At 37.1% G+C, this 26,146-nt stretch overlaps 2 protein-coding genes and 1 long non-coding RNA gene across 3 annotated transcripts in view; 1 reads left to right on the forward strand and 2 right to left on the reverse strand.

Annotated features, from left to right (window-relative positions):
- LOC146401405 (uncharacterized) overlaps window positions 1-26,146 on the forward strand; it is a 117,129-nt gene that overhangs the window by 70,489 nt on the left and 20,494 nt on the right. The gene's annotated exons all lie outside the window — the stretch shown is intronic.
- Window positions 1,988-6,151, reverse strand: LOC146401407 (olfactory receptor 14J1-like). The gene is made up of 2 exons (XM_084970296.1): window positions 5,249-6,151; window positions 1,988-2,023 (listed from the first exon to the last, which is right to left on the reverse strand). Exons 1-2 carry the CDS (start codon window positions 6,149-6,151, stop codon window positions 1,988-1,990), a joined length of 939 nt encoding a protein of 312 aa, XP_084826422.1.
- On the reverse strand, window positions 18,490-19,437 carry LOC100515554 (olfactory receptor 12D1-like). The gene has a single exon (XM_003128247.3). It carries the CDS (start codon window positions 19,414-19,416, stop codon window positions 18,490-18,492), a length of 927 nt encoding a protein of 308 aa, XP_003128295.2. The 5' UTR covers window positions 19,417-19,437.

Raw genomic sequence — 26,146 nt, forward strand, 5'->3', positions numbered from 1 at the left:
GAGTGGGACTTAGAAGCTAGTTTTCCTAATTTCTATTTAGTGTCATTTCCCATATACCATATATGCTCTGTGACAGCCTTGGAGTTAAGTGACTCTGTAAACGTGGTGGTAAAGAGTGGAGATTTCCTCCCAAATGCTTATTTATGGGCACTTTATTTATTGTTCTTAATCCCAAGATTCTCTATGCTCAGAACCCTTTTTAAAAATTTTATTTAGGAGTTCCCGTCGTGGCGCAGTGGTTGACGAATCCGACTAGGAACCATGAGGTTGAGCGTTCGGTCCCTGCCCTTGCTCAGTGGGTTAACGATCCGGCGTTGCCGTGAGCTGTGGTGTAGGTCGCAGACGCGGCTCGGATCATGCGTTGCTGTGCCTCTGGCATAGGCCGGTGGCTACAGCTCCGATTCGACCCCTAGCCTGGGAACCTCCATATGCCGCGGGAGCGGCCCAAGAAATAGCAACAACAACAACAACAACAACAACAGACAAAAAAAAAAAAAAATTTTATTTATTTGTTTTTACTACTTAATGCATTTTATTACATTTATAGTTGTACAACAATCATTACTACCAAATTTTATAGCATTTCCATCCCAAACCCGCAGTGCATCCCCCCATCCCCCAGTCTGTCTCATTTGGAAACGGTAAGTTTTTCAAAGGCTGTGAGTCAGTATTTGTCTGCAGAGAGGTTCATTGTATCCTTTTTATAGATTCCACATGTCAGTGATAGCATTTAATGTTGGTACTTCATTGTCTGACTGACTTTGCTTCGCATGATAATTTCTAGGTCCATCCATGTTGCTGCAAATGCCAGTATTTCGTTCCTTTTAATGGCTGAGTAATATTCCATTGTGTATATGTACCACATCTTCTGGATCCACTCCTCTGTTGATGGGCATTTAGGTTGTTTCCATGTCTTGGCTATTGTATATGGTGCTGCAATGAACATTGGAGTACATGTGTCTTTTCGAGTAATGGTTTTCTCTGGAAGATGCCCAGGAGTGGGATTTCTGGATCAAATGGTAATTCTATTTCTAGTTTTCTGTGGAATCTCCATGCTGTTTTCCACAGTGGTTGCAGCAGTTTACATTCCCACCAACAGTGTAATAGGGTTCCTTTTTCTCCATGCCCTCTCCAGCATTTATTGTTTGTAGTCTTTTTGATGATGGCCATATCCCAGGCTGCAGGACTGGAAAGGCTCTACACTTGAGGGCCCTTAATAGGCAGTTGTGTGCCCTGACCACTTTTCTGGATGGACTGTGCCACTTTCTTGATTCTGAAAATGAGCAAAACTGCTAGCTGGGACTACTGTTGGGTGGTACAGGCAGGGACTCTGCTGCCAAGATGCAAATACTAGTTTTTGGAAGCCCCTTCCTCTTCTCCATCACATTCCCATTCCCAGCAGTCAAGCTCTGTAGAGCCCTCTTGCCGTCCCTGTGGTGTAAGCCTGGAGAAGGGGTCCCCACGCAGTGACCTGCAATGCTGGGGAGCGTGGGATGTCCACCTTGATCTTTCTTTTCCCCACTGGAGAAACCATAGGCTCAAGGGAGACCTCTCAGTGTGGTGCTGCACTGACCTGGAGGAAAGGCAATGCAGGCATCAGGGAGCTCCTCCTCCTCCCTTTCTAATGCCATTTGTCCTGGTCTCTGTGGTACAGGGGACTGCTTTGGCCTCACCTCTGTGTTCTGTCATTTTTTCTGTGATGCCTTATCTATGAATAGTTGCTAGTTATTCTCCTTGTGAGGAGGATAGAAGCTGGGAATTATCTATGTTGTCTTCTTGGTGATATCACTCTTCTAGAATAATTTTAAATGATTTTGTCTTTTAGCTTTTATGTTAGATTTAAGGTGATTTAATCAACACCATTACAGAATTTAAGTATTCTATGTTATTTTTCTTACTAGTTTCTGCTGTTTTTTGGATAATTTGCAAAGACCTGTGCAATATATCACGTTCATTATCTCAGTTGTTTTCAGAGTAGGTGTTGCATTCATGTCTTGCCTACAAAAGTTTCAGAAAAAATAAGCTGCTTGCCCCTGATTGCACTGCTAGTGAGAATCTGTACCATAATTTGACCTAGTCTGTCCCTGGCCAGCTCAAAATAAGGAAAATAAATAAAAGTTTTAAGTTTGCAAGTAAGAGATAGAACTCTTTATTTACAGAAAACAATGTGGAATGGAAACTTGAAAGAATCTCTGTAAAGGTCTATTAGAAGTTATAAGTAAATATAGAAGATCAATGAGTATAAATCAGTATACAAGCATAAACTGAATTTTTATATGCTGACCACAAAAATTAGACAATAAATTTTTAAAAATACACTTTATAGTAACATCAGATATAGAGAAATAAATTGAATGAAAAATGTATAAAACCCAGTACTTCCAAAATTATGTATCATTCCTGAATGAATTTTTTAAGAACCTAAAAAATGCAAAAGTATCTTGTTCGTACATTAGCAGGTACAATCTTTTGAAGAAGACAATTTGGCTTCTTTTTCTTATGCTTTTAACTGGTTTCTATTATTTAATTAAAGGAAGAATGTGTGTACCATACTGAAATGAGCAATAGCAATGAGCCAGTAGACTTATAAGTAAAGGTTTTAAAATCCTCTGGTAAGTCCAGTGGGGGTAAAAGGACAGTTCAGTTTGAGCTATGGATTCAGGGTACTTCAGTGAACATCTTAGTAGATATTTTTTTCAAATTAAAAACCTGATTTAAAACATATAGATAAGCAAAAGATGTGGAGTAGATAACAAAATCTGGAAGAGCAGAGTTAGAAAACTTACACTATCCAATATAAAATACTACTATATAGCTACAGTAATTAATGGAGCTTGATAGAATAAGCATAAACACATAGATCAGTTGAACAGGTAAGAGACCCTTACATACATACAATTCCTAAATTTATTCCAAATGCACCAACTGCATTCTGTAGGGGGAAAGTTTGTTTCCAAGTAATTATTGTAGTTAATTGGATAACAGTGAGTAAAATGACCAGTAACACCTTATACCATCACAATGGTAAGTTTCCAATGGATTATAGAACTAAACATGAAAGGTAAAACAATAAAGCTTCTGGGATACAATACTGGTATTATTTTATTTATATTTTTAATTTTTTTACACTTCAACAGTTTTATTTTTATAAATTTTTATTATGATTGATTTACAATGTTCTGGCAATTTCTTTTATACATCAAAGTGACCCAGTCAGTCATACATAAAATCACTTTTTCTGTTTTAAAATTTAAAAAATTTCCATTTTTATTATTCCATGGTTTCAGGATGCTATAACTACTTTTGCATTCATTTTACGTACACTGACCAGTTTTTATTATGCTTCTCAATCCTGAAGATCTGTGTTTTTAAGAATTCTGGGGAAGTGACTCTTGAGCATATATCCAGACAAAACTTTCCTTGAAAAAGACACATGACCAAGATGTTCATTGCAGCACTATTCACAACAGCCAAGACATGGAAACAACCCAAATGTCCATTGACAGATGACTGGATTAGGAAGATGTGGTATATATACACAATGGAATACTATTCAGCCATAAAAAAGAACAAAAGAATGCCATTTGCAGCAACATGGATGAAACTAGAGCCTCTCATACTGAGTGAAGTAAATCAGAAAGAGAAAGATAAATATCATGGTATCACTTACATCTGGAATCTAATATATGGCACAAATGAACCTTTCCACAGAAAAGATACTCATGGACTTGGAGAATAGACTTGTGGTTGCCAAGGGGGAGTGGTAGAAAGTAGGATGGATTGGGAACTTGGGGTTAATAGATGCAGACTATTGCCTTTAGAATGGATAAGCAATGAGATCCTGCTGTGTAGCACTGGGAACTCTGTCTAGTCACTTATGATGGAGCATGATAATGTGAGAAAAAAGAATATATAATATATGTGTAACTGGGTCATCATGCTGTATAGTAGAAAATTGACAGAACACTATACAATAGCTATAATAAAAAACATATTAAAAAAAAAGAATTCTGGGGAAATGGCTTCAATGTTGTTGCACTGGATGTTGCCTATTATGCATTCTCTTAATACATGGAGATTAGATCTTTCTGAAAATATTGTTAGACAAATATTGAACTTTTTCCTCTGTATATTTGTGACTCCAAAGTCTTTTTCATTAACCAAAAAGTATCTTCCTTTTTTCCTCATTTTCTGGGAAATTCTTGGATCTGTCAGTGCATTGTTTCTGTATTTTCTTTTTTCTTTTTTTTTTTTTTTTTTTTGTCTTTTTGCCGTTTCTGGGGCCGCTCCTACGGCATATGGAGGTTCCCGGGCTAGGGGTCGAATCGGAACTGTAGCTGCCAGCCTACGCCAGAGCCACAGCAACGCAGGATCCGAGCAGCGTCTGCGACCTACACCACAGCTCACGGCAACGCCAGAACCTTGACCCACTGAGCAAGGGCAGGGATCAAACCCGCAACCTCATGGTTCCTAGTCGGATTCGTTAACCACTGCGCCACGACGGGAACTCCTGTTTCTGTCTTTTCTTGAATATTATCTGCTGCTTGTACTATCCATCAGGTTTTAATTTTTGGTCACTATATATTGTATTTATATCAAGTTTTTGCTATTTTTCAAATGTGACTTTTTAAAACATTATTTTAATTGTGTTTTTATTTCTTCTTGTATTCATTCTCTGATTCACTGATTGTTGTACTACTTAAGCTTCAAACTCACATAACACAATTGACATAGACTTTTCCATGGTGACCATTGTGCATTACCAATTGAAGCCCTGAAAGATGACTAGAACAGCAGTTGGACGCTTGAATAGCCAGAGAATATTGAACCAGGTGGTTATTCTGCATGCTTCAATACTATATAATATTTCAAACTTGATTGTAACTCAGGAAAAAAAAAAAAAAGAATTTTCCTCTACTTTGATAGAAACGAACCAGGAAGGGAAATCAATTTGGAGACTTTCGAATGAAAGAAATTCACGTTTTCACCATACTTGACATTGTGGACTAAAATTTAAATCTATTGCACATACTAGTGTAATTTTTGTTTAACTCCATGTCAATGTTTTTGATACTCAAAGATAGTCCATTCCTATGGCTTTGCTCATAATGACTTCTATTACAGCTTTAATTACTTGATTGACTCTTATTCCAGTATATTGTGATTTGCCTCAGTGAGGAAGGAATAGACTTCCTCATTAAGTTTACAGTGATTCAGCAAAAGAGGTAGCTTTTCTTCTTTTAACAACCCTTTGTAGAGCTGCCTTCATGGCTTTGTTTCTCAGGCTGTAGATCATCGGATTAAGTGTGGGAGGCAGAACAGTATAAAAAAGAGTAAGCAAAAAGTCTAATGCAGTTGGAGAGTCAGAATGTGGCTTCAGAAACTCAAAGGCACCAGTAGAGAGAAACAATGTGACCACAGCTAGATGGGGGAAGCAAGTGGCAAAGGCCTTGGCTCTCCCCTCGGCAGATGGGATCCTCAGCACAGTAGAGAATATGCGTGTGTAGGAGAAGCCAATGGAGAGGAAGCAAAGAAATGCCACCAAGGACAGAAAGCCTGTGACCCCAAGCTCACTGACATACTCATCAGAACAGGCGAGTTTTAGGAGCTGGGGAACCTCACAGAAGAACTGGTGGATGATGTTGGCACCACAGAAGTGGATGGAGAAAGTAGCAGATGTGTGCATAACTCCAGAGACGACCCCACTGATCCAGACAGCTAGGATTCCGTGAATACAGGTGTTGACATTCATGATGATTTCATAGCGCAGGGGAAGGCAGATGGCCACGTAGCGATCGTAGGACATCACTGTGAGCATGGCCAGCTCAGCAGAACCACAGAGAGTGAAAGCCAGACATTGCAGTATGCATTCCCAGAGGGAAATATTGCTAGTATGCCTGAAAGAGTTACAAATGGACCTTGGTACCGTCACAGAGATATAGCATATGTCCAAGAAGGAAAGCTGTTTGAGGAAGAAATACATAGGGGAGTAGAGACTGTCATCCATGGAAGTTGCAGCGATAATGAGTGTGTTGCCAGTTAAAGCCACTAAGTATAAGACTAAGAACAGAGAGGCCCATAAGACTTCTAGCTCAGGCTTGGCAGAAAATCCCATGAGGAGAAACCCACTCACTGTAGTGAAATTGGCCATATTCCTTCTCAGTTTCCAAGGAGGCTGCTGGCTGCAAGACAGAATGGAGACCTATGGAAATAATGCCAGAATCAACAGTTCATCATTGTAAATGTTATGTAACTTTGTATACTAATAATCATATTGAGTAATTTTAAATAACTTTGACTGAAGCACAAGAGTTAGGTAAATTGGATTATGAATTTTAATGTCATGTTTTTCAGGCCAAGGAAAGGAAAATATTTTATTATTGGGAAGTATGGTGCATCAAAATTTTATGGATGTTAAAATTTTCACTCAGTTCAAACACATGTTCATATTTATTAATAAGTTTTTGAGGTGACTGTTCTCATTAGTTATTATATCTATTTGTACCACCACCACACTGATTCTTTCACTGCAGTTTTTAAATTTCCTTTCATGTATGAGAGGACAAATTCCCAATCCATTTTCCTAGTTGTTTTTTGAAAAAATGAATACTGAGAATGAAAAGCACATTTTTATTGACATTTTCTTATTTGCATTATAATATACAAATAATCATTACCTTTAACACAAAATGTTATATAAATTAATGCAAAGTAAGCCAAGTTCCTATTAGGAAGTTGAAAAGGCCCGTAACTTTCTGGTATTATTTTTAAAAGGAAATATAATGTTGATAAATGGCTAAAATTATTTATCCATTATTTTATTTTATTTTATTTTATTTTATTTATTTTATTGATTTTTTGCTTTTTAGGGCTTCATCTGTGGAATATAGAATTTCCTAGGTAAGGTGTCAAATCAGAGCTGCAGCTTCTGGCCTACGCCACAGCCACAGCCACACCAGATCAGAGTCGCATCTTCGACCTACATCACAGCTCATGGCAACTGCAGATCCTAAACCCACTGAGCAAGGCTGTGGTTGAACCCACATCCTCATGGGTATTACTTGGGTTCATTACTGCTGAGCCACAACAGCAACTGCTCATCTTTTATTCTTTTTTTTAACTCAATCAATTTTATTATATTTATAGTTGTATGAGTATCATCATGACCTAATTTTATAAGATTTCATTCTCAGACCTATCCTTTATTCTTAATTAAATAAAAATTAAAGCAAGAGTAAGATATATTTATCAGTGATTCAGAAGTTATTAGTGATAGAAAAGAGTCACTTCTTTAGTGAAATTGCTAAGCTTTTGTAGCTTTCTACTTTGAATGTTGATCCAGAATTTTAATTACTTTTTTTTCTCTGATCTCAGTGAGTACTTTTTCTCTGCAACTTGACTCTCTTTTAGCATATGAGGTATTGAAATCCTCATACCTTTATCTTTGGTCTTATTTTTAAGCAGATATTAGTGTTTTTAATACACAACAAAAAGTGTATATGAATAATTTAATAATTTGTATCATTTATTTCTGGTTGTGAAATATTTTCTGTATTTCCCTCAAAATATGGACCATGCCTTTATCGTTACTGAATATTTTTGTATTTCATTGACGTCAGAATTTCTCCCTAAGACATAGAAGAGACTTGAAACCCAGATGACTGGTTGTGACAGGAACCATATTCTCACATGCTTCTCACAATCTTTGTGTCCTTACAGTCTTTCTCTCTGGGATCTTTACTGGCCCTTGTTTTGTGAAAATGGAAAATGTGGTTGTTTGCGGACATTACAATATTTTGATACATCATCAGCTTTTTCGTTTTTCCGTACTGTTAGAACACTCTATCTCAGATATAGGTAAGATCTCACATCTCTTCTAAGTCCCCGTTAGGGTCAATAAATAATAAGAAGAGAAGGATATCAAGTGATTTCATTCTGTGGTTCATTTATTCTAGATTGCTAGTTGCAAAAAGGAAGGAATTGCTGAGAAAATGGGAATTAAACCGCACAAAATGTATCTGAAATAAACAATTTAAATCTCTCCCTGGATTTTCAGTTTTTATGTAAAAAATTCACAGTTGATAATTTTTAAACTTTCTGTTATGAAGTAAATGACAATGACTGGTTTTATCCCACCCACTCAAACCCTATTATTGAGTATAATCATCCATTTTAGACCCCATAGAAACTCACCAGAGCAAATCCAGGAACTTCCTTTCTAAACTTGGGGAAAATTTGTTAACTACTACTTAGCAGAAGGTAATTCAGCCACTTTCAGTAAAGCATTGTCTGTGGAGAGGAAAAATAAGGATTTCCATTCTCATTATTGGAGTTTATGCTCCTCTATATAGCTCCTCTGTCATGAGTGGAGAGATTTTCAAATGCTCTTGGTATTTGGGGCTCCTTGAAAATACCCTGGGGCCAAAACTTGCAATTATATAGAGTTTTCCTATGGAATATTTTTCTCTTGATTTGAGTTAATGATCATACCTAGTTATCTGGAATTTCTGCTTATTTGTGTTCATGGGGTTAAATTATTGAAACACATTGCAACTTGTGGCATATATTCTGGAAAACCCAACATACTAAGGGTTAAATCTATTTTTCAGTTTGTTACTGCAACGAAAATTCCTATTCAAGGGACTCATGTTCCCTCTGTGTGTCACTGCAAAGTTGAAGTAGGTAATACTCTATAGATATTTATCATTTTCTCAGCTATTTTAATAATTTTATTAGAAAAAATAAAAATTTTATTAGAATGTTATTTCTTTGAAACAATGACTTATCTAGTTCATCTTTTGTTACAACCTCCATCTTGCACTGTGCCTTATCCACAACAGATCTTCTTAATTATCTGTAGAATTGAATTTAATTAAGCTCTAACATATTTTTTTCCTCTGGTGACAGACATAGAGGAATTTTTTCCTCTCCTAAGAATTTAAGTAATATGAGAACTTTAGTAGTCAAGTAATCTCAGCAAAATTTTTAACTCTTACACAGTACATCCAGGATGGAACACTTAGTGAGCATCTTCCAGTTGTACATCACTGCAGAGCAAACTAAGTGACTTAAAACAACAATTTATTATTTTCTCTCTAGTATGTGTGGATGAAGAGTTTTTGCTTGAGATCGCTTATTCAGTTACAGGCAGATTTTAGCAGTGTTCATAGTCACCTGAATACTCAATTTCAATGAAAGTCTAAAATGATTTGCTCACATGATGAGCAATTGATATTGGCTCTTGGGTGAAAACTCAACAGGGCACCTGCAGCATCTGAATGTATTCTCTCCTTGTGTGTTGACTTCTCACAGCAAGACAGATAGGGTATATGGATTTATTTACCTCTCCTTTTTTTTTTTGTCTTTTTGTCTTTTCAAGGGCTGCTCCTGTGGCATATGGAGGTTCCCAGGCTAGGGGTCTAATCAGAGCTATAGCTGCCAGCCTTCGCCAGAGCCATGGCAACTCAGGATCTGAGCCACATCTGCAACCTACACCACAGCTCACGGCAATGCCAGATCCTTAACCCACTGAGCAAGGCCAGGGGTTGAACCCGCAACCTCATGGTTCTTAGTCAGATTTGTTAACCACTGCACCACGATGGGAACTCCTCTTTACCTCTTCTTATGCTAGTAAATGATAGCTTTTTATTAATGTGGGCTCCTTTAGTTGTTCTGTTTTTTATTTTTTACTTATTTTTTGGCTGCACCCTTGGAATGTCAAAGATCCAAGGTTAGGGATTGAACCCACACTGCAGTTGTGAACTATGCCACTGCTGTGGCAATGCCAGATCCTTAACCTGCTATACACATTGGAAATTCCAGTTGCACTATTTTTTAGATCAAGTCCAGTCAGTAAAATTCTTCTGCAAAATTATCTGTCTATGACCATTTATTCTTCAATATAAATTTTATTTTTTATTAAAAAATTTCTTTTGATTGTTATTTCCCCAATACAAATTTTTTTCTACTGTACAGCATGGTGACCCAGTTACTCATACATATATACATTCTTTTTTTCACATTATCATGCTCCACCATAAGTGACTAGATATAGTTCTCAGTGCTACACAGCAGGATCTCATTGTTAATCCGTTCCAAAAGCAATAGGTTGCATCTATTACCCCCAAGCTCCTCCACCACTCCACTGCCTCCCCCTTCCCCTTGGCAACCACATGTCTATTCTCCAAGTCCATAATTTTCTTTTCTGTGGAAACGTTCATTTTTAACGTATATGAGATTCCAGATATAAGTGATAGCATATGGTATTTGTCTTTGTCTTTCTGTTACTTCACTCAGGATGAGAGGCTCCAGTTCCATCCATGTTGCTGCAGATAACATTATTTCATTCTTTTTTATGGCTGAGTAGTATTCCATTGTGTACATATACCACATCTTCCTATTCCAGTCATCTGTTGATGGACATTTGTGTTGTTTCCAGCTCTTGGCTATTGTGAATAGTGCTACAATGAACATAGAGGTGATGTATTTTTTTAGGACAGTTTTGTCCAGATATATGCCTGGGTCATATGGTAGTTCTAGATATTGTTTTCTAAGGTACTTCCATACTGTTATCCATAGTGGTTCTACCAGCTTACATTCCCACCAACAGTGCAGGAGGGTCCCTTTTCTCCACACCCCTTCTAGCATTTGTTATTTGTGGACTTATTAATGATGGCCATTCTGACTGCTGTGAGGTGGTATCTCATGGTATTTGCATTTCTCTGATAATCAGAGATGTTGAGCATTTTTTCATGTGCTTGTTGGCCATCTGTCTTTCTTCCCTGGAGAAATGTCTATTCAGGTCTTTGGCCCATTTTTCAATTGGGTTGTTGGCTTTTTTCTGTTGAGTTGTATAAGTTGTTTGTATATTTTAGAGATGAAGCCCATGTCAGTTGCATCATTTGACACTATTTTCTCCCATTCTGTAAGTTGTCTTCTTGTTTTCTTTTTGGTTTCCTTTGCTGTGCAAAAGCTTGTCAGTTTGATTAGATCTCATTCTTCAATATAAATTTTAGAATCAGGTTGTTGAATTCCTCACAAAATTCTCCTGGGATTTATTTATATTCAATTCATTTTTGTGTATATGCAGGATTACAAGTTTATAATGTTTAATGATCTCATCTGTACATGTGGTGTATTAGTATTTTTATTCAGTTTTAATTTAAATATCAATAGAATTTTAAATTTTTTGCACATTTTGTTCATTTTAAAAAGTGTATTTGTTTCTATTTTCATTGTAACTTATGTCTGATTAAATTTTCTTCATAATTCTTACTGCTATAGATGAATGATTGATTTGTATTATATGTTGGTCTTGTATCAGGCAGAATTTCTTAAGATTCTAATTATGTTTCAATTTTGTGTTGTGCATTCTATGCATTCTGACAAATGTATATAGTCATGTATCCACCACTACTATATTGTACAGAAGACAATTAGTGCCCTAAAAATATCCTGAGCATGATGACTTTGTCTCTCCCTCTCCTAAAACCTTTGGCAACCGCTGATCTTTTTACTAGCTTCAGTTTTTCCTTTCCCAGAATGCCATATTCTTGGAGTCATACAGTATGTAGCCTTTTAAAGATTGACTTCTTTCACTTGACAATATGCCTTTAAAATGCCTTCCTGTCTTTTTGTAGCTTAATAGTTGTATTTTTTGAAACTGCTGAATAATTGTCCATTGTGTGGATGTACCAGTTTACCTATTCACCTTTTGGAGAATATCTTATTTGATTCCAAGATTTGGCAGTTATATGCAGGAATACAAAAAACCATAAGAGAATAGTATGATACATTATATGCCAACAAACTTGACAACCTAGAAGAAACGGACAACTTTTTAGAGAATTATAGCTTACCAAAACTGAATCAAGAAGAAACAGACCTTGATGAACAGACCTATCATTAGAAGTGAAACTGAGTATGTCATAAAAACATTCCATACATCAAAAGTCCAGGATGAGATGGCTTCTCAGGTGAATTCTACCAAACATTCAAAGAGGAACTTATACCCATCCTTCTAAAACTTTTCCAAAAAGTTGAAGAAGAAAGAACACTCCCAGAGACACTTTATGGAGCCACCATCACCTAATTTCAAAACCAGATGAAGATACCACCAAAAAAGAAAATTATAGGCCAATATCTTTGATGAATGCAGACACAAAAATTCTCAACAAAATTTTAGCTAACTGATTCCAACAACATATAAAAAAGATCATACACCAAAACCAACTGGGATTCATCCCAGGTTCACAAAGATGGTTCAACATACCCAAATCAATCAACATCATACACCACATTAACAAAAGAAAAGTCAAACCCACATTATCATCTCAATAGATGAAGAGAAAGCATTTGACAAAGTCCAACATCCATTCATGATAAAAACTCTTACCAAAGTGGGTGTAAAGGGAACATATCTTAACATGATAAAGCCATTTATGACAAACTCACGGCCAATATAATATTCAATGGAGAAAAGCTGAAAGACTTCCTGCTAAATCTGAAACAAGACAAGGATGCCCACTCTCACCACTTTTATTCAACATATTATTGGAAGTGCTAGCCACAACAGTCAGACAAACAAGAGAAATAAAATGTATACAAATTGGAAGAGAAGAGGTAAATTGTCACTCTATGCCATTGACATGATACTATATATAGAAAACCCTAAGGACTCCACACAAAAACTACTTGAATGGATCAATGAATTCAACAATGTAGCAGGATACAAGATTAACATTCAGAAATAGGTTGCATTTCTGTATACTAACAATGAAATATTAGAAAAGGAATATAAAAATACAATGCCTTTTAAAATCACAACTCCAAAAATTAAATACCTAGGAATCAACCTGACTAAGGAGGTAAAAGTCTTATATGCTGAGAACTATAAAACATTAATTAAGGAAATGAAACAGGATTCAAAAAAATGGAAAGATATTCCATGCTTCTGGGTTGGAAAAATTAATATTGTAAAAATGGCCATACTACCCAGAGCAATCTATAGCTTCAATGCAATCCCTCTCAAATTACCCATGACATTTTTCACAGAATTAGAACAAACAATCCAAAAATTTATATGGAATCATAAAAGACCCAGAATTGCCAAAGCAATCCTGAAGAACAAAAACCAAGCAGGAGGCATGACTCTTCCAGACTTCAGGCAATATTACAGAGCCACAGTGATCAAGACATGTAGTACTAGTACCAAAACAGACATACAGACCATTGGAACAGGATAGAAAACTCAGAAATAAACCTAGACACCTATGGCCAATTAATCTTCAACAAAGGAGGCTTTGGGAAAAGAATATAACATGGGAAAAAGACAGTCTTTTCAGCAAGTAGGACCGGGAAACCTGGACAGCTGCATGTAAATCAGTGAAACTGGAACACACTGTCACACCATGCACAAAAATAAGCTCAAAATGGCTTAAAAACATAAACATATGATAAGACACCATCAAACTCCTGGAAGAGAACATAGGCAAAACATTCTCTGACATCAACCTTACAAATGTTTTCTTAGGTCAGTCTCCCAAGGCAACAGAAATAAAAACAAAAATAAACCAATGGGACCTAATCAAACCAAGAAGCTTTTGCACAGCAAAGGAAACCTTAAAAACAACAAACAAAAAGCCTATGGAATGGAGGAAAAGCTTCAAATGATGCAACTGACAAGGGCCTAATCTCTAAAATATACAAACAACTTATACAACTCAACACCAAAAAAGCCAACAACCAAATTAAAAAATGGGCAAGAGACCTGAATAGACATTTCTCCAAAGAAGATATACCGATGGCCAACAAGCACATGAAAAAATGCTCAACATCACTGATTTTTAGAGAAATGCAGATCAAAACTTCTCTGAGGTACCATCTCACACCAATCAGAATGGCCATTATTATTAAGTCCACAAATAACAAATGCTGGAGGGGGTATGGAGAAAAGGGAACCGTCCTGCAATGTTGATGGGAATATCAATTGGTACAACTACTATGCAAAGCATTATGGAGGTACCTCAGAAAACTAAATATAGAACTACCATATGACCCAGCAATCACACTCTTGGGCATATATCTGGACAAAACTGTTTTTGAAAAAGGCACATGCACCTGTATGTTCATTGCAGCACTATTCACAATAACCAAGACATGGAAACAACCCAAATGTCCATCGACAGATGAATGGATTAAGAAGTTGTGGTATATGTACACAATGGAACACTACTCAGCAATAAAAAAGAACAAAAGAATGCCATTTGCAGCAACAAGGATGGAACTAAAGACTCTCATACTGAGTGAAGATTGCCAGAAAGAGAAAGACAAATACCATATGCTATCACTTATATCTGGAATCTAATATACGGCACAAATGAACTTTCCCATAGAAAATAAACTCATGGGCTTGGGAGAACAGACTTGTGGTTGCCAAGGGGGTGGGGGAAGGGGTGGGATAGACTGGGAATCTGGGGTTAATAGATGCAAACCATTGCCCTTGGAATGGATAAGCAATGAGATCCTGCCATATAGCACTGGGAACTATATCTAGTCAGTTATGATGGAGCATAATTTGAGAAAAAGAATATATGTGTGTGTGTGTGTATTACTGGATCAATTTGCTGTACAGTAGAAAATTGACAGAACACTGTAAACCAAGTATAATGGAAAAAATAAAAATCAGTAAAAAAGATTTGGCAGTTATAAATGAAGCTGCTATAAACATCCATGTTTAGATTTTTGTATGAATGGAAAAATTCATTAGGGTACATCTACAGGGTTTTAACAATAATAATAATATAGTCTTAATTTTTAGAATTTTTGCCTCTTACTTTCCTCTTCTTTTATTTACTGTTTAGTTTCTTATATAATTATATTGGCTGAGAACTTCAATTATAATAGTAGAAATGTGATAGTGGAAAACATTTGTTTTTCTTTCAAATCTTGAAGGTATATTTCTGAAGTTCCTCACAGCACATGACATTGACTGTAGTTTTGATAGACAATATTTTAGTAAGTTTTTCAGTTGTCATTTATTAAATTTAGTTGCATTCATCATATTTCTAGTGTCCTGAGACTTATTATCATAAAATAATTGAAATTTATCAAACATTTTCATCCATCTGTTGTTACAGTCATGTAGATTTTGTAGTCAACAAATCTGTGCAACTGTCAAGCAAGAAATAAATAACATTGACAGGAAGTTTTGATCACTCAAGCTGCAAGAGAATTGCACAGAAACAAAGATGAAAGCACAGTAGATATTAGAAAACATCAGAAAAAAATGTATCATGAATAAATATTATGAGATTAATCAGTAGTTATATTAGCCATTATCCAAGATCCTTCTGATCTACTCAAGTGATCTTTGTCATTAGACATTTAAAGGGGACATTCATCTTGGCTATCCCACTCATAATGTGATACTGTTTTTGGTTTAATATCCCAGCCAGATGAGATATTCAAAGGCCTCCACTGGGCCTTCTCTAGTATTATAGCTCATTTCCTACTGACTGAGGACATGCTGAAGGAGCTTCTAGGTATTTCAATCCAAATTTTATACCTAATTGCTGGGTAATGACTATTGCATGTGTCTCAGTACCAGGTGATACACTGTAAGTCATTTAACCTGATTCCATTTATTACTCGATCTCCTTATGCCCACACTCACAGGTGGGCCATGATGATGCTTTGGTTCTTGGCATGTTGATGCCACGTTAGACCACATATCTAATAGTTCTTGAAATATTTTGATATTTTCCTTTTCTCAGTGTACAGTTAAATGGAACATAAATGGAGATAGTTCTCTTTGGGGAAGAATAGGGGTATCTTTTCAGGTAATGTTTGTTTGCCATGGTGTTGTAGTCCACTTCTTCTCTGGGGCCATGACTGTGTTTTCAGGCACTGAGGTCAAGAAACAGCACAGGTAATTGTGAACTTTTGCTGGGGAAGATCGCTCAGTGTTCTGCTTCTCCACTCTTGCCTTTTAACTGTAGAGTTTAAGTAGTACCCTTGCTGACTGCCCCCTAATTTTGCCCCTAGAGACACAATATTGTCTTAACCATCTCCATAACTATCTGTAGGTCAAAGATTTTTGACTGCCCCTCTGACCTCAGTGTTTGTTATGGAAATTTTAACTGTCTCATTTCTGGTAGTTCAATTCTACCATCTGTGTTCTATTGCTTAAGATCCCCCTTTTCTCCATCACTCTTAATGATCCAGCTCTGTAGTTATCTCTCCAATCGTCAGCCCCAGTCTACAGAGGAGAGTCACCACTGAACTTGGTGAGTGTGGTACTCCTCTACCAGAACATTCCTGATGATCTTGGTGAATGGTATGTCTCCTCTAGACTCTCTCATGGAATATAAGATTCTGGTGTATTTTCTCACCACACATGATATGTCCACTCCACTTTCCTGAATCTCTTTTATCCTTCTCCTACCTCTCAAGGCAACTCAGGCATTTCCACACTCATCCTCATAGACCACTGCCTTGTCTAGGCTTTGAAGGGCCACATCCCTCGGGTCCTTGCCTATGAGTCCAATGTCCCCATGGTAAGGGATTCTAACACAAAATCCAGTTTTATGCTCCAGTCTCCTAAGCATTCGCAACATCAAATTCCATGTTACTCCTGCTGGTATTTGTTAGCGGATACATGTAATTTTGCATTTATTCTGTTTTGTCCCTTAACAAACTTAGGACATTGCAAGTTAGTCTATGTAGAAATTTAACTCTAAGAATGAGCCTGGAATCCAGGAACAGCATTCACAGTGGCCTAATATGGAAGACCGAAAGGGTATCTATTGTACCCAAAATACCTTTTTTCTTGAAGTTTTAAAAATATTTTTTATTTAGTTATTAGAGAAGATAGAGATATCTTATTTGACATTACTTGTGAGTTTTTTTCTTTATTTACTTTCTTGTTTCATTCCATTTTTCTTACCTGCTTTACCAGGTTCTTTGTATACAATTCATATCACATGGGACTATGCATAAATTAGAATGCAGAAGTGCAGATATCTTCATTCTTTTTTCTTCCTCTATGAACAATAACCTTTAACAAGTCATTTTTACCTAGTTTTTTTTCTTTCTATGGAACTGAAAAATAAAATTAATAATTTAGGTTGTTGAAATAAGTTTAGAATAGGAAAACCAAACAAAAAAGTAGAAAGAATTCTGCAAGTCAACGCTTTCCATGACCAGAAGCTGAGAAAAAAAAGAAAAACCACAAATAGTATAGAGTATATATATATATATATATATATATATATATATATATATATATATGTATGTATGTATTTGCCTTTTTCTAGGGTCACTCTTGTGGCATATGGAGGTTCCCAGGCTAGGGGTCTAATTGGAACTGTAGCCGCCAGCCTATGCCAGAACCACAGCAACGAGGGATCTGAGACACGTCTTTGACCTACACCACAGCTCACAGCAACGCCAGATCCTTAACCCACTGAGTAAAGCCAGGGATTGAACCTGTGACCTCATGGTTCCTAGTCAGATTCATTAACCACTGAGCCACAACGGGAACTCTGAGATACTCTTGAGATGTTATTTAGTCCTGCCTTCATGGACTTGGAGAACAGACTTGTGGCTGCCCTGGGTCGGGGGTGGGGATCAGGAGCTTGGGGTTAACAGATGCAAACTATTGCTCTTGGAATGGATTTACAGTGAGATCCTGCTGTGTAGCATTGAGAACTATGTCTAGATACTTACATCACAACACAACAATGGGAGGAAAAAGTATGCATACGTGTGTGTAACTTGGTCTCCATGCTGTACAGCAGGAAAAAAAAAATCCTGCCTTCATTTTAGTAACATTTCGCAATAATCCTTGACAGTTGGACCATTTGACTTCTAAAATATCCCTAAAAAAAAAAAAGGTTCCAGAACTCTTTACATGAACCACTGCTTTTATTATTTATGTTAATTTATGATTACAGTGTCTTTCTTTAATTACTTTTTTTTTTGCTTCCCTACTTGGATCACACGAAATCATAAGGTTTGTCTTGAAATTCCCATTAAAGGATATAGGTCAATAATATTTTTTAATTGAGTGATTATGGTCCTAAATTAAAATCCTTAAAAATGGTCTAAAATTACCAACTTGGAGGGATCATAGAGATAAACAATTTTTAAAACTATCTATCATACACTTCATGGGCAACACAGGCATATTTCTCTATGTAAATACGGAGGTGAACACATTAGAATATATAGAAAATCAGTTTATTCACCTGATATCTCACAAATTCAGAATTAGAGTTCCATGGCTGGTGTTTCATTTGTTCAACTTCCCTTTCTATCACCTAAGAATGCATTGTTTAATACAACTTGAATAGACCTACACATTTATTTTTTATCCAGTGCCCTCTGTTATATATATGGTAAATTATTTGAGAAGCAGTGTAATTTCACATTTCAACTTTCTCATTCCCTATTTTTATGCCTCAGAAGACTTCTCTAGACGCCTTCAAGTCAGAGCCTCCTTCTGATCACCCTCTTCAAAGCTGCCTTTACTTGCTTGTTCCTCAAAGTATAGATGAGTGGATTTAGTACAGGAGTGACCACACTGTACATAATGGCAATGATCCTGTCCTGGTCCATGGAGCTACCTGAGGTAGGACGAATATACGTGAAAACAACGGGAGCAAAGAAAAGAACAACTACCATGAAGTGGGAGGCACAAGTGGACAGTGCTTTATGAAGCATGCTGCAAGAATGGGTCTTGAAGGAAAGATGGGTGATAATGTAGCCATAGGAGAGAAGTGTTAAAAAGAATGGGCCCATGGCAATAGTCCCCGTGACAATGTTGAGCAGCCACTGGTTAAGCTCAATGTTCCCACAGGCCAGCTTGAGCAAAGGCTTAATATCACAGAGGAAGTGATGGATGTAGTTGGAACCACAGAAGTGTAAGTGAGAGGTCATTACGGAGTGCAGAAGGGCATAGAGAAAACCAGTGATCCAGACAGTGACAGCCATTTGAGTACAGGCCTGAGGATTCATGATAAGAGTGTAACGAAGTGGTTTGCAGATAGCCACGAAGCGGTCAAAAGCCATCATGGCCAACAACAGGCCCTCTGTGCTGCCCAGGAAGTGGAAGAAGTGAAGCTGGCTTATGCATCCCCAGAAAGAAATTGCTTTGTGTGAGGAGAGGAAGTTCTTCAGCATCTTTGGCAGTGTCACTGTGGAGAAGCAGATATCTAGACAGGACAGGTTTCCCAGGAAGAAATACATAGGAGAATGGAGTCTTGGCTCAGAGATGACAACCATCAGGATGGCTCCATTCCCAGCCACGATGACCAGGTAAACTGCGAGGAAAAGCACGAAGAGCAAAGGCTGCAGTTCTTGGATGTCTGTCACTCCGAGGAGAAGAAATTCAGTGACTGATGTTTGATTGGGCATCACTTAAAAGCAAAGACAAAAGAGTATATGGAATGCTATCTCTACTGGAAATTAGAGTCCTCCAGCTGAGGATCTTCCCTCCTGGACAACAACATTTTGAGGGAGAGCCTTATTGTTGCAAGTAGCACAGAGGTTTTACAGTATTTGGACCATTAGCTTATAAAATGGTTAAGGTTATATACTGGTTATGAACTGTTACTCAACTAGGCTTTTTCTTTATTAGATTTATCATAGTATTTGTCTTTCTCCTAGGGATCAGTGCATATTTCTATCCTACCATTTTATCTTTGAACTTCTATGTTCTGACACAACTTGCCTTTTCTTGTCCTAAGTCAGTTCTAACAGAGGGTAAATTGTAAACTACTCCATTACACCATCTCTTGACCTAGTGAGAAACATCTGAAGGGTTTTTATTTAAGAACAGACATTTAGAGAAAAATAAGGGCTATAAGGAAATCTGAATAAATACACAGACATTGGTGTGCTTCCAGTAAAAATGGTACCATTCAAAAACTGGAAAATCCCTGAAAGAGAAGAAAAAGATTTAATGTCAATAAAAAGGAATAAAAATGTGAACTAGGGAACATTTCTAGGCATCTCTAGGCTATATAGCTAGGGAAATTTGAGAAACTATTTAAATTTTTTTTCCACCTCTAAAAAGGCTGTCTTCAAGGAACTCAGAGTAGCTTTGTTTGATAGCCACGTATATTTTGTATATTGTTAAAATTTATTACTCCTTTTTAAAATATAAATTCTTAAGATACATTTTTTTGGTTCTCTGACACACAAATCAATATGATATCAAAAATTCACTGGGAAAAGTTTTTCCCTAACATTTAAAGAAAATCATATTCAGATTTCCTATACCAAATGTTTTATTTCATTTAGAAATTACATATTTACTTTGCAGAGTATGTAGAGAAATGGCAAGAAAAATATAGGCAGTATGGAGATTTCATAATCCACAAATACAGTGAAAGTCTATCCTAAGATAGAAAACCAGCTCTAAATCCTGGATTTTTAACTTTAATACTAATAAGATGATAGAGAATATGGGTAACTTCCCAGTTTGTCTCCTATTTCATTTTCCTACCTGATTCAGTATTCAACTTCACAGCTATGGAATCTTTTCAGGTTTATACCTATGAAAATTAAATAGTAAAAATGTATTTGAAACTAAATAGTAGAAAAATAGTTGAAGTGATAGCTTATATTTGGGTTGCAGCATGAGCTCTTCATCTTCGAAAACCATTTCTTTCTGAAATTCTGCCTGTCTTTTATGAGTCACAGATCTCTAGACATTGAAACCCTGAGAGAGAGGGTGTCCCCTGCGTTTGAAAAGATTATTGTAAGAATAAACAGGATCCATTCTTATATCTACAATATAAGAGAATTTTCCTTAGGGAAATTTCCTCTTGACTTCCTTTCTTTCCCCCCATACATTCCACGATTTTTCCCTAATACGTTTCTTAGTTTCAGAACTATGGACAGTACAATTCTCAGTAGCCTCAAGTTTTCTTCTTCTTCATTTTTTTTTTTTTTTTTTTGCCTTTTCTTGGGCCGCTCCTGTGGCATATGGAGGTTCCCAGGCTAGGGGTCCAATCGGAGCTGTAGCCGCCGGCCTAAACCAGAGCCACAGCAACGCGGGATCCAAGCCGCGTCTGCAACCTACACCACAGCTCACGGCAACGCCGGGTCCTTAACCCACTGAGCAAGGCCAGGATCGAACCCGCAACCTCATGTTCCTAGTCGGCTTCATCAACCACTGAGCCACGATGGGAATTCCCTCAAGTTTTCTTAAATTACCTTTCATTTCCTGTGACAGGGTTGAAGGATACACTTTCTCCTCTTGGGGACTTCCCCATAAAAACTCTGTGTGTAAAGTGGAAAAAATTGTGTAATGATAGTTAAGGAATGAGGGCCAATCATATACCATTGATCCATAGAGAAAGATGTTTACTATTTTTACTCATTTATTAATGTGGTCCTATGGAAAACAAAAGAAGAGGAATAGGGAGAAGTAGTATTGCTTTTGTTTCTTGCAAATCTGACTCTTCATTGTTGGTAATAACACTAAATTATTTTCTAAGTTTGGGATCCTAAAGTTCACATTTCTCTCCATGAGAATGAGGCTGGTCTCTCCAATGTGTATCTTCACTTCTTGCTATATCTTTTATATAAAATATTTTATATGCTTGATTCCAAGGACTGTATATATGCTATCTGACATTTCTTCAAGCCTTCTAATTAGTTATAAATGCCATGTACTTCTTTCATCTTTCTACAGAGGTTCATTTTTTGGGCTTTGCAAAAGTTCATTATCTATTCATCCCATCAATAATTTCTAGTTATGGAATGTGCTATGAATATAATATAAATAATTATTGTGTGCTGACTTTGTAAATTATTGTTCTGGGTTCTTTACATGTGTTAGTTTATTGTTTCTTTCAAACACCCAGTGTAGGAAGTATTAAAATCATTCCTTCTTTACTTCAAGAAAGAAAAGTGAGGCTCAGAAAATTTAAGTATATTTTGCTCTTCCCTCCTAATTCTGTTGAGGAAGAATTGAAGAAAATAGTTGTGTATATTCAAAGTGTACAATACAATAAATTGGGTATACAATATCCTATTATTAGCTCTAGTCATCATTAAATTTCCCTGTTTTTCAACAAAGTGTGAAAATAGGATTCAAATTGGGATTTCTGGTTCTAGAGGTAATAGCAGTATTCTTGCAATACCAATTATCTCATCTACAGATTCCTCAACTATCTAGAGATCCTTCATTTTGATGACATCAGGATCAGAGATTTTCCTGTTTCCTGTTTGTTTCTTTGAGGTCTTACTCACAAATTATTTTCTTCCTCAAGTAAAAATGACATTGTCTTTAAAATGTTCTTTTATTACAAAGCATGCTTCATGGGCATGTGTTCTATGCAGTCACTCAGGGATCTGTGTTAACAGGTCCCCATGATTGATTTAATGCTTTGTTTTCAACATCTTGAAACTTTTAATAATTTTCAGAAAAGGATGCTGCATTTTCATTTTTCACTGTCCCCAATAAATTGTGTTAACTCTTCTTGTTTATTAGAGATAAGTTTTATACTTGCTATTTAGAACTACAGTTTTTTAGAGTTCATATTTAAATGCTGCTAGGGAATCAGCCAGAGGCATTAGACGGATCCCAATGAGGAGAAAGGAGGGAGTCATTTCAACTGCCTCCTTTCTTTGCAGGGGGCAAAAGAGGACATGGGTGAAGCAGGGGAGCCTTTGAGGGCTAAAGATGGAGTGCCCTCTTAACACCTCCTGCCCAACCAAGTAGCTGGCAACAGCTCAAATGACTCAACAATAGGACTGAGGTTACAGCATCTTGGAGTCCTTCACGTTCTGGTGCTCTGCTACTTTGTCTTTGTGTAGACAGATAAACCAGCAATTTTGTCTTCACAGAGGTTTGCATAGAATACCTGTTCCACCCCTTCACTTTTCATCTATGTGTTTCTTAAAGTGAGTCTCTTATATGGAGCATATACTTGGATCTCAGTTTTTTAAAATCCATTTAGATGTTCTATATCTTTTGATTAAATAATTTAATCCATTTATATTTACAGGAATTATGAATAGGTAAAGACTTACTGTTGCCATTTTGTTAATTATTTTCTGACTGTTTTGAAGTTCCTTTATCAATTTGACAACTAGAAATAACACTGTTAAGAGTTGAAGTATATATTTATGTACTTACCTAAATCTACATGTACATACCTAAATCTACATGTACATATATTTTCCCCATAGCATTCCTGTTTGCTCCCCAAAACTGATGTCTTCTCATGGTCTTCAATATAAAACCCACATCTCTCTGGACAGCATCCTGTCTACAGGTACACAGATTCATTTTCAAATCTTCAAAAGTACTGTGCTGAATTGCATGGCGCATATGCCTCTCCTGCCTGGAATCCCCTCTTTAGTCCCCTGTCCTTTGCCTGACAAATTGTTTCCTCGCCTTTAAAACCTAGCCTACCTGCTACCTTCTTTGGGAGGCTTTCTGTGACCTTGCTCTCCCAACCTTCCCCCCATCCCATCACAAGGCCAGTTAGTATTTGGTCTCTCACTGGTCTTACAGCACCTACACTCCCTTTGATTTTATTTATCATTTGTCATATTTCTACCATAAACACTTGAAAGACCTAGTCATGAAAATAGTTAAGAAAGGTTGTTTTGATAAGGTTGAGGAAACACTGGAAACTAGGAGGCTGCATACCTGGATATTGTGCTAAGATAGGCATGGTTTAGTGAGGAAGAAATGTATAAAAAATTTTTCTAGGAACTCTTGATAAACTTTTACTTGATTGGGGGATTGGGAATGAAGGATGTTGTCAAAATAAAGATGACTGTGATATAATAAGCTTGTATATCAGGCATAGTTTTTAAACCACTCTAGTGGAGCACAGTGTGGTTGGGGAGAGAGAAAAGATTTTGTGGTTGAACATGCTGATTTTGAGCTGATAATGGAACTGCGTTTAGCAGGCATTTGGAGATACTACATTGGTGCTCACAAGGGAAGCTATGGCTGGTTATATAGATTAGGCTGGTGGGTGGTTCTCATGGGCCAGGGAGGAATTGCTCAGGCTTATCCCCCAAGTGTTCGGGGGCTCAGCAGCTAAATCTCCCAACCCTGAGAATCTTTCAAGGTCTTGCTGACCCTCCAGAACCCACTCTCATTTCGAGTTTCAACAGAATTAGAGGAGAAGGGAAGTCTCAGCCGCATACCTCTAGAAAGATCTGCAGACCCCAAGGCCTTCTCTTGCCTCTGCCCTCTTCTAGGCTCCATCAAACCTTACTCTCCATAACAGAGGTATTAGATGGATCCCAATGAGGAGAAAGGAGGGTCATTTCAACTGCCTCCTTTCTTTTGCAGGAGGCAAAAGAGGACATGGGTGAAGCAGGGGAGCCTTTGAGGGCTAAAGATGGAGTGCCCTCTTAATACCTCCTGCCCAACCAAGTAGCTGGCAACAGCTCAAATGACTCGGCAATAGGAATGAGGTTCACAGAATCTTGCAATCCTTCACTTTGGTGCTCTGTTCTGCTGTGAGCCTGGGAATCTACAGGAAACTTTCCCTGCTGTTTTCCCCCCTCCCCCTTCAGTATTTTTCTTTCATGTAAAATTTATGCCTCTTATTTTTAAAAAAGCAAATACTGGAGTTCTTGTGGTGGCTCAGCAATAAGGAACCCAAGTAGTATCCAAGAGGATGCGAGTTTGATGCCAGCCCTTACCCACTGGGTTAAGGGTCTGGCATTGCTGTGAGCTGTGGTGTGGGTCACAGATGCAGCTCAGATCCCTCATTGCTGTGGCTCAGATGCAGATGCAGCTCAGATCCCTCAACAGCTTCAGCTCTGATTCGACCCCTAGCCTGGGAACTTCCATATGCCATAGGTTGGGCCCTAAAACACCCCCCCCAAGAAAAAGTAAATCTTAAAAAAATATGGATTTGAAAATTGAAAAACACTCATCTTTACTGCTGAGATAGCTCTTTTTCCCCCTTATTTATTTGTAACATACTTAACATTAAAAATATATATATATCAAATGGTCACACCACATATATTTTTGTACTGTGGATATTTTTTCATGTCATTATTTTAGAGACCCCACTTTTTTATGGAGTTCATAATATTCCACAGAGTGCGTTCTGTTTAAAATGCAGTAAATCCTTTCTCTGCATCACTTTTTGATAGTCTTTATCGGAAAGAAGAGTTAATTTTTTTGAGTGATACATGGATAATTTATTTTTTCAGAACAAAGGTCATGAATGAAACTTTTTTGGGAAATATTTTTAATTCTATTAAAAAACCTAGGAATATAACTTAAAATATTCCAATTGTTGGCAGTCTTTCAATCTCAACAATGATGCATAGAATCTTTATAGACACCTTCAGATATGGGTATCCTATAATTCATTTGGTTCTCTACTGATAAAAATTTATTCTTAATATTTATGTTAATAATGATCTTATTTTTGTATTCCTTTTCTAATGTTTCATTGCTGGTATACAGAAATGCAACTGACTTCTGAATGTTAATCTTATATCCTGTCACTTTGCTGAATTTATTAATCAGTTCAAGGAGTTTTGGGGCTGAGTCCTTAGGGTTTTCTAGGTATAGTATCATGTCATCTGCATAGACATTTCTCCAAAGAAGATATACAGATGGCCAACAAACACATGAAAAAATGCTCAACATCGCTGATTATAAGAGAAATGCAAATCAAAACTACCATGAGATACCACCCCACACCAGTCAGAATGGCCATCATTAATAAATCCACAAATAACAAGTGCTGGAGGGGCTGTGGAGAAAAGGGAACCCTCCTGCACTGCTGGTGGGAATGTAAACTGGTACAGCCACTATGGAGAACAGTTTGGAGATACCTTAGAAATCTATACATAGAACTTCCATATGACCCTGCAATCCCACTCTTGGGCATCTATCCGGACAAAGCTCTACTTAAAAGAGACACGTGCACCCGCATGTTCATTGCAGCACTATTCACAATAGCCAGGACATGGAAACAATCCAAATGTCCATCGACAGATGATTGGATTCGGAAGAAGTGGTATATATACACAATGGAATACTACTCAGCCATGAAAAATGATGACATATTGCCATTTGCAGCAACATGGATGCAACTATTGAATCTCATACTGAGTGAAATGAGCCAGAAAGACAATGGCA

This window comes from Sus scrofa, chromosome 7 (genome assembly GCF_054392235.1).
Source record: "Sus scrofa isolate SSC_HxYL_T2T_F1_AM1 chromosome 7, Sscrofa_HxYL_maternal_Yorkshire_Landrace_v2.0, whole genome shotgun sequence".
NCBI classification, from domain to species: domain Eukaryota; kingdom Metazoa; phylum Chordata; class Mammalia; order Artiodactyla; family Suidae; genus Sus; species Sus scrofa.